The sequence below is a fragment of the Amborella trichopoda genome, chromosome 1, assembly GCF_054954075.1.
Source record: "Amborella trichopoda isolate Santa Cruz 75 chromosome 1, AtrichopodaSantaCruz75HAP2 v2.0, whole genome shotgun sequence".
NCBI classification, from domain to species: Eukaryota; Viridiplantae; Streptophyta; class Magnoliopsida; order Amborellales; family Amborellaceae; genus Amborella; species Amborella trichopoda.
In genome coordinates, this window is record NC_142336.1 from 16,548,993 (window position 1) to 16,566,711 (window position 17,719).

At 37.3% G+C, this 17,719-nt stretch overlaps 1 protein-coding gene across 12 annotated transcripts in view; it reads right to left on the bottom strand.

Annotated features, from left to right (window-relative positions):
* Positions 1–16,920, bottom strand: part of LOC18425753 (uncharacterized) — a 30,420-nt gene extending 13,500 nt beyond the window's left edge. For 2 of the 12 annotated variants that reach the window (XM_088853050.1, XM_088853000.1), the window contains exons 1-3: positions 16,778–16,905; positions 10,485–10,573; positions 414–496 (exon numbers count right to left, since the gene is read on the bottom strand). Coding sequence is in view for 6 of the 12 variants with exons in the window: in XM_006830289.4 (XP_006830352.2) it covers positions 10,485–10,573; positions 16,778–16,894 (206 nt within the window). In the remaining 6 variants the exon portion in view is untranslated. The other 10 variants (XM_088853027.1, XM_088853030.1, XM_006830289.4 and 7 more) reach the window with 10 other exon arrangements.
* Between the last annotated feature and the right edge of the window lie 799 nt (positions 16,921–17,719).

The following is a 17,719-nucleotide window of genomic DNA, read 5'->3' on the forward strand; positions in this document are numbered from 1 at the left end:
AAATGGAGTTCGTTTGAAATGGTGTTTTACTATTTTACAATTTTATACGTTTTTTTTGTTTATAAATTCATTTTGTAATATAGATTCATAAAAGGTAAGAAGATCATAGAATCATAGTAGTTACCTATGCATTATTTTTCCTTATAGGTGCATACAAAGAGAAGAAAGAGGCTTGAGCAAAAGAAGCTTAATGACTTGGTTTTTGTTAGAGAGAATCAAAGGCTCAAGGAGAAGAAAAACCATCCAAAGAAGGACCCTATCTCTTCGAAAGACATGGAGAATGCTTCAGATTGGCTAGTTAGTGACCTTGGTTGTTACACCCCAAGAATTTACGGTACTGTTATTCCTGAGATGTGACAGACAAAATATATATACATCTATTGATAGACAAATTTACAGTGGCGAGGTCTTACATAGTAAATAAAGAAAGCTAGCACAACAACAGTATCTTCCAAGGTTGATCTTGACTAGCACTCAAAATGAATCCGTAGTTATCCTGAAAAAATGTTTACCATAGTTTGATGAGTTTGGCTACTCAGTAAGTGATCATCATAATCCTAAAAATAATCATGATTGAAAGATATCAATATTTTCCAAAATGAGTTCTATTAATAGAAATGCATCAACAGTTTCACTTTCAATAATTGCATAATTAAGTATAATCCGAGTAATTGAAATGCTTATAACACTTTTAACGGCAGTACATAATTCAAAGGATTTCACAAAATACCCTACTGACGTCCCAAGTAGGTCACCTATATACCCCATCAGCGTCCTGATGGGTCCACTTAATCCCTATCGGCGTCCCAGATAGGTCCACTTAATCCCTGCAGGTCCACTTATACCTCACCGGCGTACCGGATGAGTCCACTTAATCCCTACCGGCGTCCCAGATAGGTCCACTTATACCTCACCGACGAACCGGATGAGTCCACTTGCATACTTAAATTATTTCTAAATCTCTTTAAACATTCGAAAGCAGCAATATCATGTACTCAACATATCACTAAAATCATTAATATGAATTTCACTTAAACCATTAATAACAATCACTCTATATAACATTTCAAAAATAACCAATCAAATATTTTGGGCTCAAATTTAGAAAGGTAGCAGTTTGTAAAGGCATTCTAGCATAATTGCCAATTTAATATGTATAGAAAAACTCTTATAAAAATTCAAGAATACGGAATTATCACAATTTATGGGATATCAATCCACAAATAAACATTTCACAACATTACTATAATCAATTGCAAAAATGTCAATTTTTTTAAATAATAAGGCAGTCATTTGCACATGAATTTTACAATGTCTAACTATTCAAAACAGTAGAAAGAAATATCACAATTTTACTAAAAGCAGAAATATCACATTTATTTCTAACAATAAACAAGAAAAATAAATAAATTTCTTTTTCTAATTTACAGCATTCAAAATTTCTAACATATATAAAATATCACAATTTTTATCAAAAAGATTATTTTTCAAGATAATGAGGTCACGTGCGCATAAAATTTATCGCGCCTAAAATTCATGATAATAAGCAGAAATAATTATTTCATTTTATTTTTAAAAAAAATGAATTATTTTCGAGACAATGAGGTCACTTACACATAAAACTAATAAAATAAAGATCCTAGACGAAAATATCACTATTTATTAGAAATAGACTATTTTTCAGGAAGACGATGTCACTTACCCACAATTATTTGAGAGGGAGCTTCCGATAAAAAAATTCGGTTCCAGAGAGAAGTTCACAGTGTTTCGACCAGAGAGAGAGAGATATCTTAAAATTTTCTAGAGTGGGAGTGCTCACCTCCCCTATTTAAATTCTTATAACGTATTATTATAATATTTTATTACGCTCTACCTCATACCTGAGGTGTCGCGTTAAGCGTTTGCTTTCAACATACGAAAACCACGTCCGCTAAAGGACGTGGCCAGCTGCAAGCAGCAGGAAGCAAAAGCAGGCAAAAGCAAAAGTAAAGGCAAAGGCAAACACTTTTGAAAATAGTGATGGTCCCCAAGGACCATCATACTCAAACAGACCATCACCTATTTAAAAGCATCTTTCCTCCTTTTTTTTTTTTTTTTTTTTTGAAATTTTATGATTGTTACATTGGTACTAAGGAGGTCTTCCCTGGGGAGGGTTTGACATGGAAAATGGTCGAGGAGGCTCCGGGCCAAGCTTCTGATCCTAGGAGGGCCACTCGAGCAACTTCTTCTGCTAGTATTTCACGGAGGGAAATAGAGGAAGAGGAGGTAGATTCAGAAGAATCTCTGGAAGAAGAGGAATATGTTGAAGAGGGTGATGATTCTGATGATGATGGCCTCAATTCTGATGCAGATGAAAACAATGAAGATGATGATTCTGATTCTTATTGATGTCTTGATTGTCTTTTCTCTTCTTTTGTAGTAATTTTATTGCACCATCTTGGTTTGGGCTTTAGACATTTTGACTATTTTTATTAGTTATGTGGTTTGTAATTTTTTTGCTTTTTTGGACTATTTCGTTGCGGGTTACTGATTTTTTATAGTTTTGGAAGCCAGTTTATTGAAGACTTGGAGACTTGGAGACTTGGATGTTATTATGGTTTATTTTATGAATATCGAATATGGAGAATATGAGAGTTGGAGACCCCACAATAGCCTATTAGACTTTTAAATGTTTTGTAAGATTTGAAATTTTGAATACATTTATTCTCAACCTGATTACCTGAGAGGCTGAGACATGCGATGTTTGTATATAAAAACGTATGTTGCGAACTTGCGATATTTTTAAATGGAATAAATTACAAATTAGTAGCCATTATTAATAAATCACAATCTATACTCCATAGTTCATAGACCAAACTCCATACTCCATACCATCCTATAATCCATAAACTACTACGAGGAAATCATCATCATCTAAGCCTTATCCCAATTAATTGGGGTCAAGCTACAAGAAAATCCTTCTTTCATTTTTTACATAGATTCAGGTTTAATGATAAGATGTGGCAAAGTTTTACATTGGCTGCCTACTTAGCGCAACCTACCTCCTATACCCGGGCTTGGGACAGATTAAGGGAAAGTTTAAGGCTCTCCCCCTTCTTAGACCTAAAAATACTAGGAGGAAATAAGGAAAAAAAGACGACATGACTCAAGAGTCTTCAATTGGCAACAGAAAAAGTTTGGGCAGCCTCATCATATATATCAGAGTCGAGTCCATCATCATAAAAAATCATCTCCCTCTTCAACATAACACCCATCCCCTTTGTTTCTTCTAAATCTGCCTCCTACTCCGCCTCTTCCTCCATTCCCCTCCTCCTCTGTGAAGATGATCTAGTGGCCCTAAGAGGGTCGACTGCTCTCCTTATGCCTTCAAAACCACATCCCATGTCAATCTCTCATGCCCTTCAACTTCATCTGCTTCAACCAACCACTCCATGGCATTCTCCATGTCATTCGATTTAAGGGGGTCTCTTTTACCCGCTTAGCAAATCTTTCATTTAATCTTCGTTTGTACTTCACATAAACTAAATCATTGAGCCTCCTTGATTCAAGCTTGTTTCTTTTCTTTGTGTGGACCTATATGAAGACACATACACATTAAATGAAAATATACTAATTATTTAACAATTAATTTTTTTTATGCTGTTAACTATTATAATAATTACTAATTAGTAAACTAATAATGTAATTATCTAAAAATCAAATACTTAATAAAGTAAATAAGTTAGAGACTTGAAGTAACAAAGTTATCTTCGCTAAACTAAAGTAACATACCATTTCAAAAGTACTCCAATTCCGCTCATAACCAGATGAGCTAGTGGTTAGGCTCAAGATCCGAATGACCATCTTTTGTAAGGAGCCATAGGTAATCTATGAGGTGAAGAAAAAATTGATCTGAGCGATCCTACTCCTAGGTTAGCCATCATGATCAAGGAAGGAATCCCAGAATATTATCCCTTAGATCCTTGACCATTATCCTCTTTTAGTTCCATAAATATTAGGTTTAACCAAAACTTAGACTTAGATTGGGTTAGAGCATATAATATTATCCTAACCATATAAGGATTAGGACTTTATGCTTTTAGAATTAATTCTTTGAAGAAGTCCTTACCCTTTTTAAAACACAATCTCTTTTCTTATTTTTCTTTTCAAAAAAACAAATATCAAAGGGAAATTTTATCCCCTAAAAATCCTCTCTCCAACTAATCTTATCTCATAAGGAGAGAGAGAAGGGGGATAAGGAGATGTGGGTGGTGAGTGGTGAATCCTATATGGAGCTCATGTCCCATTCAAGGTGTGGCCCACTCACACTGTGGGCCATGGCGATTAGCCCCCCACATGGGTCACATAGAATACACATGCCCAAAACAATTTTAAAATGGAAAGAAAAGACAATTATTTTTATAAAATAAAATGATTTTTTAATTGCTGAAATTAATTTAATTGAAAAATTCACAAGGCATAAATAAAATTAGGAAAATTTATTTTTAGTCTCATAATTTTTCAAATCACAAATAAATACTTCTAGAAGAGAATTGATACCAATAGGTCACGAGCTTGAGATCTCCAAGGCACTCAAGCTACGTGAAAAAATTTGTGACTCACAAACTATCTTCTCAAACCAACTTGACGGGACCTAGTGAATAGCAAGGGTTCAAGATTGGCCCATTAAAGTTGCCCAATAAATAGAAGAACATGAATTTAGTGTGTAAATTATAAGCTCCCCCCAAGAACGAGTTACATCCATAAGGATGAACATACAGTATCGCTATAGTGCAAGGGATACTTGTAAGGATTGAGATTTTTATCGTGCTTTATTTATGTATATTGTCCTCATGTTTTTGTACCAATTAAACTTTTTGCCCGATCTTGATTTCGGACCTTGTCGGACTCTGTGGGGGCCTAGAAATCTTGGCTGGTGTAGAACTCGCTGTTTTGGAACCGCTTAAGGTCTTTGTCATAGAGGAGACCTCAAAATTTTCAGTGGTACGCAGCACGCTTGATTCCAAGCTACCGTTAGAAAGTTATGGTCTGTGCAATCCGACCGGCCTGTCGGCTCGAGGACCAGAAATTCGAACCCCCACGTCGCGTGAGTGCGCATCCCTAGGCGTGGGGAAACGCATTCCAATGCTTATGATTAGTCAATCAACACCCATGCACCATCATTGCACTCATGCACACACACCCATACACCATCATTACAGTCATGCACACACACACCCATGCACCATCATTACACTCATGCACACACACACCCATGCACCATCATTACACTCATGCACACACACACCCATGCTTAATGATGATCACACCATGCATGAGTGCCATGTAGCACCCACACACACCCACATGCACCACGATGTTCATATGCACACATACCCATGGCCACATGAATGCCTACATAATGAAATTTCTACACTGTGTATGTGTGCCATGTGGCACCCTCATACCCATTTCATACATATTTACATGAACCCTCATACATTCATGCTATAGACATATGCATGCACATAAACACCACCCCATATGCACGATTGACATGTGGCAATTTCTCCCTTAAAAATGGGCATGTTCATCCTCAATTGTATTTAAACCCCTTCATTTAGTCTCATCTCTCTTTTAATCAATCTCACCCTAACCCTTGAGCCTTGGCTAGCCAATTCTCTCCCCCTTAGTGCACTAGGTGATCACCCCTTCCTTGTCTTGGGCTCCCCCTCTCGCCCTCTTGGCTCGCTTCTCCTCTTCCTTGGACGGTGTTCTCACGTGCCGGTGTTCGACGGTCTCTTTCGTAAGTAGAAATATCGACCTTGTTTGATGATTGATAGTGTTAAAAACATTACAATCTTGACTGAGAATTTCCAGAATTCTTTAGTATTTGGAATGAATTATTAGAACGTCTTTTACCTTGTATAAGAGTAAGATGGATCTGAGAAATGAATTCCAGGGATTTTACATGTTTCTAAGTGGTGCTTTTGACCGACCAAAACTCATTAGAACGAGATGAAACCACTTTTTAATGTCAGAAAAATGAGTCTAGTTTAAATTTGGTTTTGGCCTCATGATAAAATTCCCTATAGTTTGAAAGTTATAGTTATTTTTCTACTGGAGTGTCAGTCTGTATTTTCTGCTGCATAAAACAAAAGTTACTCCTGGAGAATCAGGCAGTTTGACCAAGTTGGGTCTTTTATTTGGCACCACTTTCTAAATGAAAGTTGTGCATTTCTGGTCTAGCTTCTTTGGAAACAAGTCCCATGACCTAATGTTATGTATTTTTGAAGTTAAGTTCATTTTAGTGGGCAAATGTCGCCCTGGAAAACCAGAAAAATACTGTTTTTGGACACTAAACTTGTCCCATCTCGAGCGAAAGCTCTCGGACTCGATCCGTGAACTTGTATTGTTGAACGGTGGCCTATAATTTCTTTATCTACCCTGATCACTTACTCAGTCATGAGTGTAATTTGAGAACTTGAGGACACATCCTGTTATGAGACAAGTTCATGATTGTTACTCCACTGCTTGTTATGCAATCTATTTCTTGTTATACTGCATCGATATGTAGCATGCTATTGACATGACAATGTCTCTTGAATTGATAAGCATGATAAAACGACATAGCGTCTATTACATCGATATGTAGCATGCTATTGATATGATAATGTACCTTGAATTGTTAAGCATGATAAAATGATATAGTGATATATATTACATTGATATGTAGCATGCTATTGACATGATAATGTCTATTGAATTAATAAGCATGATAAAATGACATAGTGATGTCTATTACATTGATATGGAGCATGTTATTGACATGATAATGTCTCTTGAATTGATAAGCATGATAATATGACATAGTGACGTCTCTCGTAATTATATGTATAGCATGCTCTGGACATGTTGGTGTTTCTTGTGATCATATGTATAGGATGCATTGGACATGTTGATGTTTCTGGTGATTATATGTATGACATGCTTCTAATAAGATATGTGTGCATGGAGACATGCTTCTGTTATATGATCTATACATGGTAACATGTTTCTGATAAGATATGTGTGCATAGAGACCTGCTTCTGTTATATGATCGATGCATGGTAACATGGAGACATGCTTCTGTTATCGATAACAGAAGCATGTCTGTTATTGTGCCAGTATGGCCAGATAGTCTGTAGTTTTTTTTATTGACCTAGTTTTCTTCTTTTGGACCGTTGGGCCTTAAACGTTCTGTACATAAGTTGGATTCTATCATATGTATTCATTTATTCTTTTTTTTTCTTTCCTTTCTTCCTGTGCGCTTTCGTATGTTCTTACGAGTATCTCGACCATCAGACCCCCACCTCGAGCCTCGACGGTCCCGGCACCGGCCTTGGGTGCGCCTCGGCAAGGCCCGGGGTGGGGTCGTGACAATACTATTCAACACATTTAGACGACCCTTCTCCAGCTATTTCCTATAATGTGGCTATGATGTGTACACACCATACAGTGGTTGATGAATTTGACCTTGCCCTCACAAGCTACCATCTGCACGTTGGAGATCACTAGCCTCCAAGCTCACGACGTCATCCCTAGGCATCTCCCTTACCTCAACAAGGGATGACCCTAGAATGCAACCCTCAATGGTGGTGCCTATGCCAGGGATCAAGGTTTCGGACTTAATCCCAGGTCTAGACTACGCAACCCAAGTGATTGAACTAACAAAAGATAAAATACCATACTGGTCCTACCAGGACCACGATTTATCCAATATAGCATGAGTTTTATATGCTTTCAAGGCCTCTAAAGGCCACAAACCCAATAGAGAAGCCTTCGAACCAGGTTTGGGCCTACAAGTTGGTAGTAGACCGTATGAAAATCTTGGCTATAATAGCAAAGAGAAAAGAGGATAGGGGGTGGCATAGACCCCTCAATTATGTGACAAATTCTTGAGCACTTAAGACCAAGAAGTAGGGGGAGGATATTCATCCTTTAATCTTAAAATGCCAACTGCAATCAAAATTCATCAGACAACGCTGACAATGGGCCCGGCCAACTCTCATCCGAGTCCAACCTACGTCCCTATAGGGCAGGTCAACTCAGAATGGATGGAAGGGGCCTTGTCCCGGTCCAGGCCGGGCTAAATAGTTCTTCAAGCAAAGAGAAACTATGGGGCAACATTGCCCCAACCCTCGGGCCATATTTTTTGGCCCATGTCCTAGTTTTTCAGTGCCGGGCGATCCGGCCCATTGCCAGCCCTAATTAAACTCATGACTTAATCGAGGATCCCCCAAGCGGCATGTTATATATTTCCTCCATATCCAACTTTAAGATAAGCCTGGTATGTTGGCGTGGTGCCTGGCGTGGACTTACCTGTAGATGATGAAATCTATATCCAAGTTTGGCCAATCTTGAAAGAATACTCCTTGGGGTGGTGACATGACTTGGCTTAGGACCTGGCGCAAGTGTGAGACAAGGACTTTGGCCACAATGTTGTACGAGTTGCTGATCACTTCTTAGCCTAAAATCAGTCAGTTCTTCTACACCTTCTAGCTTTAGGATCTGGTCAATGAAGGTAGAATTCACTCCACAATTGGTGATGCCCCTATCGAAGAACTCAGGGAACATAACCAGGATGTCTTTTTTGATAATGAGAACATAACCAGGATGTCTATAGCCAGATAGTTCCAGACATGGTGGAAGAGTTTGATCCGGGAGTCATTTAGAAAAAGAGCTCTGTTATGTCTTGGATCAGCAATTGCCCTTCAGGTTTTGGTTTCAATAAAAGGACGTGCTAACAATGTGACACTCTCTGTCATTGGAGTCTGGAAATTCAGGTTCCCTGTATTCAGCCTGTCATGGTTTTGGCCAATGAAAATATTGCCGAAGTAACTGCTAATGATTTGGTTTACTTTTATTGGCTCTTTGTCTTGCACTCGCCTCCTCTAATCTAAAGGATGGCGTTACTCCTTTGGCAGTTTGCCGTCTTATGGAAGATAGCAGTATTCCGACCCTCTTTGAGCCATGATTCTTTAATGCTGGTGTTGGAAGATCTCCTCTTACTTGAGGATTTCTGGGAGTTCAGTTTTGGAGTCATATTCTTTTGCCAGGTTATAAATATCTGGTTTCTTTGATCATATCGAGACTGTTGATTTCATTGAGTTGGGCTTCCTCCTTCTCCTGTTGGTGACCAAACTGCTCACCATTCCAATGTTTCAGTATCTTTGAGGGTTATAACTTTTTGCAGAACCTGAACCCCAAAGAATGACCACCATGGGGGTATCAAGTGGTGGAGATCAAAGTCTTCTAGCCCCATCAACTCAAAACAGAAGGCTCTAGGGCTATTTGAATGAGGCAATATTTAAGAGGATGGGGGTTGTTCAAATATGGTTTTAAGGAGAGTTCAGCAGTGGGCATTTAGGAAATTTTCCTCCCAGTCAGTGGATTCAAGGAAACTATCTAGCTCGGTAAGTGTGAGGCAATCCAAGTGGCTTGACCCAGTGAAGGAGGTGCCATTAAAGGGAAGATCTATTAATGCCTGAACACAAAATCATAAAAACTAGTCAAACTGACTGTAATTTGGCCACATCTGTTCTTTTTGAAGGTCCATCAGTGACATTACGAGTCATTGCCAATGCACCAGGGCAGGGGGATGAGAGTTGAGATGTTGTCTAGTTCAGCCCAAATCTTCTCTCACCTCTATTTGGCATATAGACTGCTGTGAACCTTCATTCTATGTCCCCTGAGAGTCAAGAGAAGCAAATTGAGGATGAGTATGTTCATGTGAGAGTTGCACTTTTAGCCAGAATTGTTGGATCCTAGAGAACCCAAATCCACCCAAAAAGCCCTAGACAGGAAGCGATTCCCAAGCACAAGGTCTTCTGCTCAAATCAAGCAGGCCATGGATAGGTTTGGGGAGTCAAGTTTAACCGCTATAGTTATTTCCCAGTGTGCTTAGTGACTGATTTATTCTTCCTCGGTTCACCCAAACACTGTATTTTCCAGGCCAGAATTCTCATTTGGAGGGAAGAATGGTGTTCTTGATCTCTGGAAGAGCATCGGCGAGGTTGATAGTTGATAGCTGTTGGATTTGGAGCAAAGGGAGGCACGATTCCCGCTCTGAGATTTCTCATAATTTATGTGGCAGTTTAAACTTTTGAGCACTCTACAACCTTTCCTCAGTCATTTGGGTTTCCTACTGTTCCTAGTACTCTCCCAACATTCATATGTCAATAAGTGACACTTGGAGGTGCCATTCCTCCACTCAAAGTCCATCATAGAATTCAATGGACTTTTGAGCAGAGGAACGGCATAACCCGACCATCTGCTGCTGACATTGGATGATTGTGGAAATGTTAGGGAACCGTGGCACAGACAAATGTAGCACAATATACAAACACTATAGAAAAATCTTATTTTCAGGTTACTTGTATATTACTATAATTTATTTAAGTAGACGGTTCATTGGAAGCAACAAATAATAATAAGAACGGGCTAAAATCATAAAGTTATTGACCTCATAGATAGACCTTGCCACATCTCAGACTTGCCAAAAATCTCAATTCTGTTAGTGCTTCCATTTTTATAGAGACCTGAAGATTTGGCCTACAAAATGAGATGAAATTACGATAATGTTCATGAAGGTGAACTTCATGACTAACATGTGTGCACAACTGTGTCAATGAAATTAGTTTTCAGAACTCATGACTTGCAAGTTTGAGAAAGGTATCCAACAAAAAAATGTCACAATAACTTCTTATCAATGATTTCAGTTAAACTCTGCCAAAGAAGCTAAGGGTATTATATTACAACTAAAAATTAAAAACGAATATAGAGTATTGCATTAACTAAAGAGTCTTAAGTCGAACAAATGCTACATATGTTCCTAGAAGACAAAAGAGAAATAAAGAATAAAACATTCAAAGGGAAACAAGTTATAAAATAAAAATTGTCAATGGAAATAATTACAAGAACCAGTTCATGAGAAATGCATTTGTTTGATATGTAACCAATAATAAATCTAATTATATGAAATGAGAAATTCAAAAGAAATGAAATATCACCACCACAAATGAATATGAAAGTATAAAAAAAAAAACTTATTGAAAGGTTATATTGCCAAAGCAATTAAAATAATTACAAGAACCAGTTCATGAGAAATGCATTTGTTTGATATGTAACCAATAATAAATCTAATTATATGAAATGAGAAATTCAAAAGAAATGAAATATTACCACCACAAATGCATATGAAAGTATCAAAAAAAAAATTAAAAAATTATTGAGAGGTTATATTGCCAAAGCGATTAATATAGAACAAAAGCTTTTCAAACAGTTTGTGAATCATAAATTGCATCCACCTATTCTCACAAAAAGTTCAGTTCTCTCAAATACATGAGATGCTAAATAGTTTCAGAGCCATAATTTCAATTTGTGTAACACACACCTTGTCTTTTTTAATCTATTTTCCGTACAGTAGACTTCTTCCTATTCTTTGACGTACTACGATATCGGTAACCGCCCGCTCGCTTAGCCAGTCTGAGCCAACTGCGGAGCCTATCCTGTGCCTCTTAACAACCGTGCTAGTCGGAATTTGGGAAAAGATAGAGAGCTCTCTAGGATTTCCTAATCAAATTGATAGTTCGCTTTGCCAGTCCATGAATAATGTCAATTAATATTACACATTTAATGTGCTCTAAGCAAGAGCTCTCACTCAATGTTTTTAACCATCAGTTTGGACCCTTAATGAAGCCCTTTCAACAAATTGGCTCCAAAAAGTTTTCAACGAGAGAAAAGTACAAGGCGGTTTCACCATTGTTCAAAAAAGCGGACCGCCCAGCGCCTAGGCGGCCCAAAAGGCCTGGGCGCATCGCCCAGGCCTAGGCGGCCAAACTGGGCGGTAGTCCCTGGGCGGCCGCCCAGAGCCTGTGGCCCACCCAGAGGCAGAAAATTTTTTATTTTTATTTTTTCATTTTTTTCAAGATATAAAAGTTTAAAAAGATGGGTTTTAGGTTCATTTGAAACCTACACCCCCAAGAAACCCTTTTAGAGAGAAAGAAACCTCCAAAAAACTACATTTCATTGGATCGAATCATCGAAGTGTTTCTCAAAGTTTGGAGTTCGAGCAACCAAAGTAAGTGCAACTTTTAGATTGCTTGTTTTATTTTGAGATGTCTTCTTCAGGAGTTAGTCGGAGTGGAGATCCGGGTTGAAAATATGGATACAACCCAAATCCAAATGACAAAAATTGCGTTAGATGCAATTTTTGTGAAAAAGATACAAAAGGAGGCATAAAGCGGTTTAAGAAACATCTTGCAGGTATTAAAGGGGATGTTGCCCCTTGTAAATATATTCCTGAAGCTATCAGAGAGGAGATTAAGAAATTTATAAGTTATGTAAAATAAAAACAAGAACAAAATCCTTATCATAGATCTATTTCTGCTACTCCTAGAAAAAGTGATCCGGGTTGGAAGTATTGGTACAACCTAAAACCAAATGATAAAAATTGTATAAGGTGTAATTTTTGTGAAAAATATACCAATAGGGGTATTAGCCGATTCAAAAAACACCTTCATGATGTTAGAGGTAATGTTGCTTCTTATACAAAGGTTCCTGATGCAGTTCGGGATGAGATTAGACATCTTTTGAATTTTAAGAACTAGAAAAGGATGAAAATAAGCCTTGTTCTATGGAAGTATCTTCTCCAAGTTCTAGACGGAGTAGTGATCCGAGTTGGAAGTATGGTTATAACCTGAATCCAAGTGATAAAAATCATATTAAATGTAATTAGTGTGGAAAGGATACTAATGAGGGCATTTACCGGTTTAAAAAACACCTTACCGGTATTAAAGGGGATGTTGCCCCTTGTAAAAATGTTCCTGAGGCTACCAAGGAGGAAATTATACAATATTTGAGTTCAGAGAAACACAAAGAAAAAGGTAGAGCAGCCAAGACTCCTAAGGCCTCATCTGCACAGACTAGTAAGAAGAAGGTAGAAGAAGAGGAGGAGGAAGATGCAGATTCAGAAGAAACAGAGGAGGATGAACATTATATTGAAGAGGGAGATGACTTTGATGATGATGGCCTCGACTCTGATGCATATGATGAGGCTTGCCTTATTGATATTCCTTCTAATGATGATGATGATGAAGACAACAACTAAAGACTTTTGTCTCTTGGTGCTGAGTGTTGAGCCTGTTGACTGCTGTGTTGAGTCATGAGTGTTGACTTTTGTTATACTGTATATTTTCAAAATTTCTGTTGTGTTGAGTGTTGACTTTTATTTACTACCTACAATTGTATAGTTACAGTTTACTGTTTTAACAATATGAATTATCAAAATTCTCTTCTCAACATCTATCTTTTTCTTTTTTTTCAACTTGGAATATGGTATTACATTGGTAATAATTTGGTATGATTTTTACTTTTTTTCATTTCAACTGGCAGCCGCCTAGGTTATAGGCCCGCCTAGGCGTTGGGCAGCCTGGATCCCCCAGGCCGCCTTGGACCCGCCGATACACTGGGTTTCACAACAACACACCAGCGAAGTATAACCATCCCGTAACAAACCAAGAGCTCCAACACTATATCCTGTTCAAATCTTTTCAGATTCATGTCTCGAATCTAGCACAAACTCCAACAAAAATAATGGTATAGGTTTATACTTTGTAATCTCACAGGTAATAATATATGGCATGACTACCAAGCGAATGCCACTATACAAAGTGCATTTCTAGAATCAGAAACTTCTTTTGTTTCCAGCTCAAACCACATCATCTTTTTCCTTGTCACATTCCTAGAAGAGCACCCCACCCTCAATCTATGACTTGGTAGCCACCAGATACCTTGCCACAATTTTAAGCTTTCCTTTTCAAACTATATAGTTCACTGAAGCTGACCTCACTACTCCATTGTTAATCAGCAATTCCATGTGTCTGTAAGAGCCTTTGGTGCTAAACTTAAGGTTTCATAGGTCTGAACCTCCCTCTTTTTAGACTTGCATTTCTCATTCTATTTGAAGTAAATCTGTAAAATACAGGATGCATGCAGTAGGTACATGCTTGGCATTTCCTGAAGCTGTAATTTTTGTCAATCGTAGGTTCATCTCTCAAAAATCTATTTTATTAATTCAATCCTACATTTGCAGGGGGCAAACAAAAAGGGATAACAGGAAATTATAAACATGATTTTCTAAGGTTCACATTACCTCTGTGTGTGTGTGCGTGTATATGTATGTATATTTATATATATAAAAAGATTTCATAAGCCGATGAGTATAAACTATAGCATAAGCTCATCAGAGCTCGAGCAATTTGTTGATCCCCACATTGTGCAACATGCCATCCTATCCTTTTTTCTTTTGGAGATAGATTAACTCCACATGCTCATCCTATCCTACCCTAGCAATCAAAAAACAAAAAAGAATTTGCACACTAAAAATGGTCCAGGTCAATGCTACCCTAAAAATGAACATAGATAGTCCATCTCATGGATAGTCGATCTAAGTCTTCAAGAACTCAAAATCTCTTGCTATTTTTTATTTTTATTTGTTATTTTTAGGTTGATCTTTTGTCAAATCAAAGATGTTATGCAAAACTTCAGCCTAAATAAATCCTTCCAGTTATGTGTCTTGGTCTATGGGCTTACAATGTAGCATAAGCCTATTGGCTACCGCAACACACACACACACATGTGTCTTTTTCATCCAATAAACCATTTGTATTGAGTTAATAACACAGTACTATTAAGAGGAGGCATATGCTAAGAATCTTTCAAATGTGAGAGATTGACTTATACAAAATGATTCCATCAAACTGGAAGCCCTAGAACATGTTAAGTATGAAAAACCAATGATTAGCAGTTAGTTTTGATTCCTTTTTTGCAACTATTAAGATAATCATGATTTGCAATGTTCATATTGCCTATTCATTGAGCCCATACCTCTTTGTCTTAGTTATGGATGACTTAACTAGGCACCTACAAGATGTGGTACCGTGGTGCATGTTGTTCGCAGATAACATAGTTTTGATCGATGAGACCCGAACAGATGTCAACACAAAGTTAGAACTTTGGAGGGATGCTCTAAAATCTAAAGGTTTTAAAATTAGCCGGACTAAGATAGAATATAGGGAATGCAAGTTTATTAATAATAGGAATAGAAATGAAGAAGTAGTTACGATTGACAGCCAAGAAATACCACAAAGAGCGTACTTTCAATATTTTGGATCGATAATCCAGGAAAATAGAGAGATTGAAGAAGATGTCACACATAAAATTAGAGCTGGGTGGGCAAAGTAGAGATGTGCAACAACAGTTTTACGTGATTGCCACATACCAATGAACCTGACGAGCAAGTTTTGTAAGACAGCTGCAAGACCAACTTTATTTTATGGGGCGGAATGTTGGACGAGCAAGAAATAACATACCCATAGAATGAGTGTGGCTGAGGTGAGGATGTTGAGATGGCTGAGTGGAAGGACAAGAAGGAATAAAATTCGAAATGAATACATTTTGGAGAATTTAGGTATGGCACTAATAAGCAATAAGATGAGAGAAAGTAGACTAGATGGGCTGGCCATGTGCCGCGTAGATCCAGTACAACACCTGTTAGGAAGTGTACGTTTGTTCAAGTGGAAGGCTAAAAAAGGGCAAGAGGTAAGCCTAAAAGGACTTGGTTGGAAGTAGTGAAAAAAGATATGGGGGCTTATGGCCTCGCTGGGGGTATGGACCTCAATAGAGTAAATTGGGGAACCAGGATGCGTATAGCCGACCCCAATAAGTTGGGAAAAGGCTTTGATGATGATGATGATATTGCCAATGAATATTGCTTAGTTTTATAAACTACAACAAGATTTGAAGCCAGTTTAACAATGTACTCTTCTTTTTTACATCAGATTTGGGATGCATAGATCCAAAGTGAACCTCCCCTTTGCAAGGGATAATTGTTTTCCTAGCCAAAAGCTTTCTATTCTCATATAAGCGATGCTCTATTGGAGCTCACAACTTGGGAGACTCTTTTGGCACTTCCATTTTTCTTTCATAAGCATATAAACTATCAGCAGTAACACATTTTCAGTGAACAAAGCATACAGCAAAAACCACAAATGTTTTGGTAGTAGTACCTCTGATACAATCTCATATCACTCCATGAAATCTTAGCCATTCAAATTTATCCAGAAACCATGTAACTGACTAGACTCTTTAGAAACTGAGCATCATTTCAGTTAAGTTGATTGGGAACAGCTATAGATCACTAGAAGTGCAAAACCAACATGGCAATTATGCAGTTGCTCAACTACCATACGAAGTAAAAATTCAAAAGATTAACTGGAGACTTAGTAGAAAGTGCTACAAAGTTGGACGGCACCGTATCTTGAATATTATAATCACTCCGCAATAACTAAGATCACTCCACAAAATTGGCCAACTGAACGTGATGAAATGTCTAACAAAGAACCCCATTAGCAATACTTTGAGCAACTTCAGAAATTTCATAACCATGAATTACGATAAAAAATAAAAAATTTCCCATGAATAATCGTCGCATACCAAAAACATAGAGTAAAGTTCACCGGCATGACGCTATTATAGGTCATGCTCATAAGGTATTCCAGCTCAATTCATCTTAAAAGCATGTGCAGGCCAACAACGAATAAGATTACAGAATTCTATATGAAACCTACTAGGTTATAATGGGAACAGAAGAAATTCTAAAGAAGAATGAGTGTACTGACAAGGAGTTAAGGCATTAACTAAAATTTGAGGAGAAAAAGAAAGAAATAATGGACAAAAATGGGGATGTGGTTTTACCTCAGAAGTCGATGTGATAGAAAAAAAGTTTGAACGAATTTTGGGAGCCATTAGTAGAAGTGAGGCCATGGTTGAGAGGAAGAGATTGCGGAACCTCACAGCGTACAGTAGCAGCATACCCCTGTGACATATAAAAGTAAGTCAACTCATTTTTCTATAAAATAGATATTTGAAACTGTTATTTCTATTTTTAATAAAATTATGATATTTTTGTCTATTGTTATGAATTTTAAATTTTTAATAAAATTATGATATTTTCGTCTATTGTTATGAATTTTAGATACTGTAAGTTTTATATGTAAGTGATCTCATTTTCTTGCAAAATAGTTATATAAAAACTGATATTTCTTTATTTAATTGTAATATTTTGATCTATCAATATGAATTTTAGATACTGTACGTGTTATGTGCAAGTGGCTTTTTTTTTCATGTAAAACAGTTATTTAAAAATTCGTATTTTTGTATTTAATAAATTTGTGATATTTCCGTCTATTGTTAAGGATTTTAGATAATTGAAAATTTAGTAATTAACTCTGGATTGCATAAGAGTTTTTCTATTGTCAATGGACTTCTTATCATGTTAAATTTCAATAATGTCTCTCAGAACTACTACCGTTCTGAAACTATAGCCCAAAATATTTAATTGGTTATTTATGAAATATCAGTGAAAGTATTTGCTGTGGATTAATGCTATTGATTTCAAAGATATTTTGAATATACGATATTATTGCTTTCTGATGTTCAAAATTAGTTTTAGAGATACTTTAAGTATAGATGTGGACCTATCCGGATCGCCAGTAGGGATTAAGTGGACCTATTCGAGATGTTGGTAGGGATTGAGCGGAACTATGCGAGATGCCGGTAGAGATTGAGTGGACCTATTCGGGATGTTGGTAGGATTGAATGGACATATCCGGGACGCCGATAGAGATTGAGTGGACC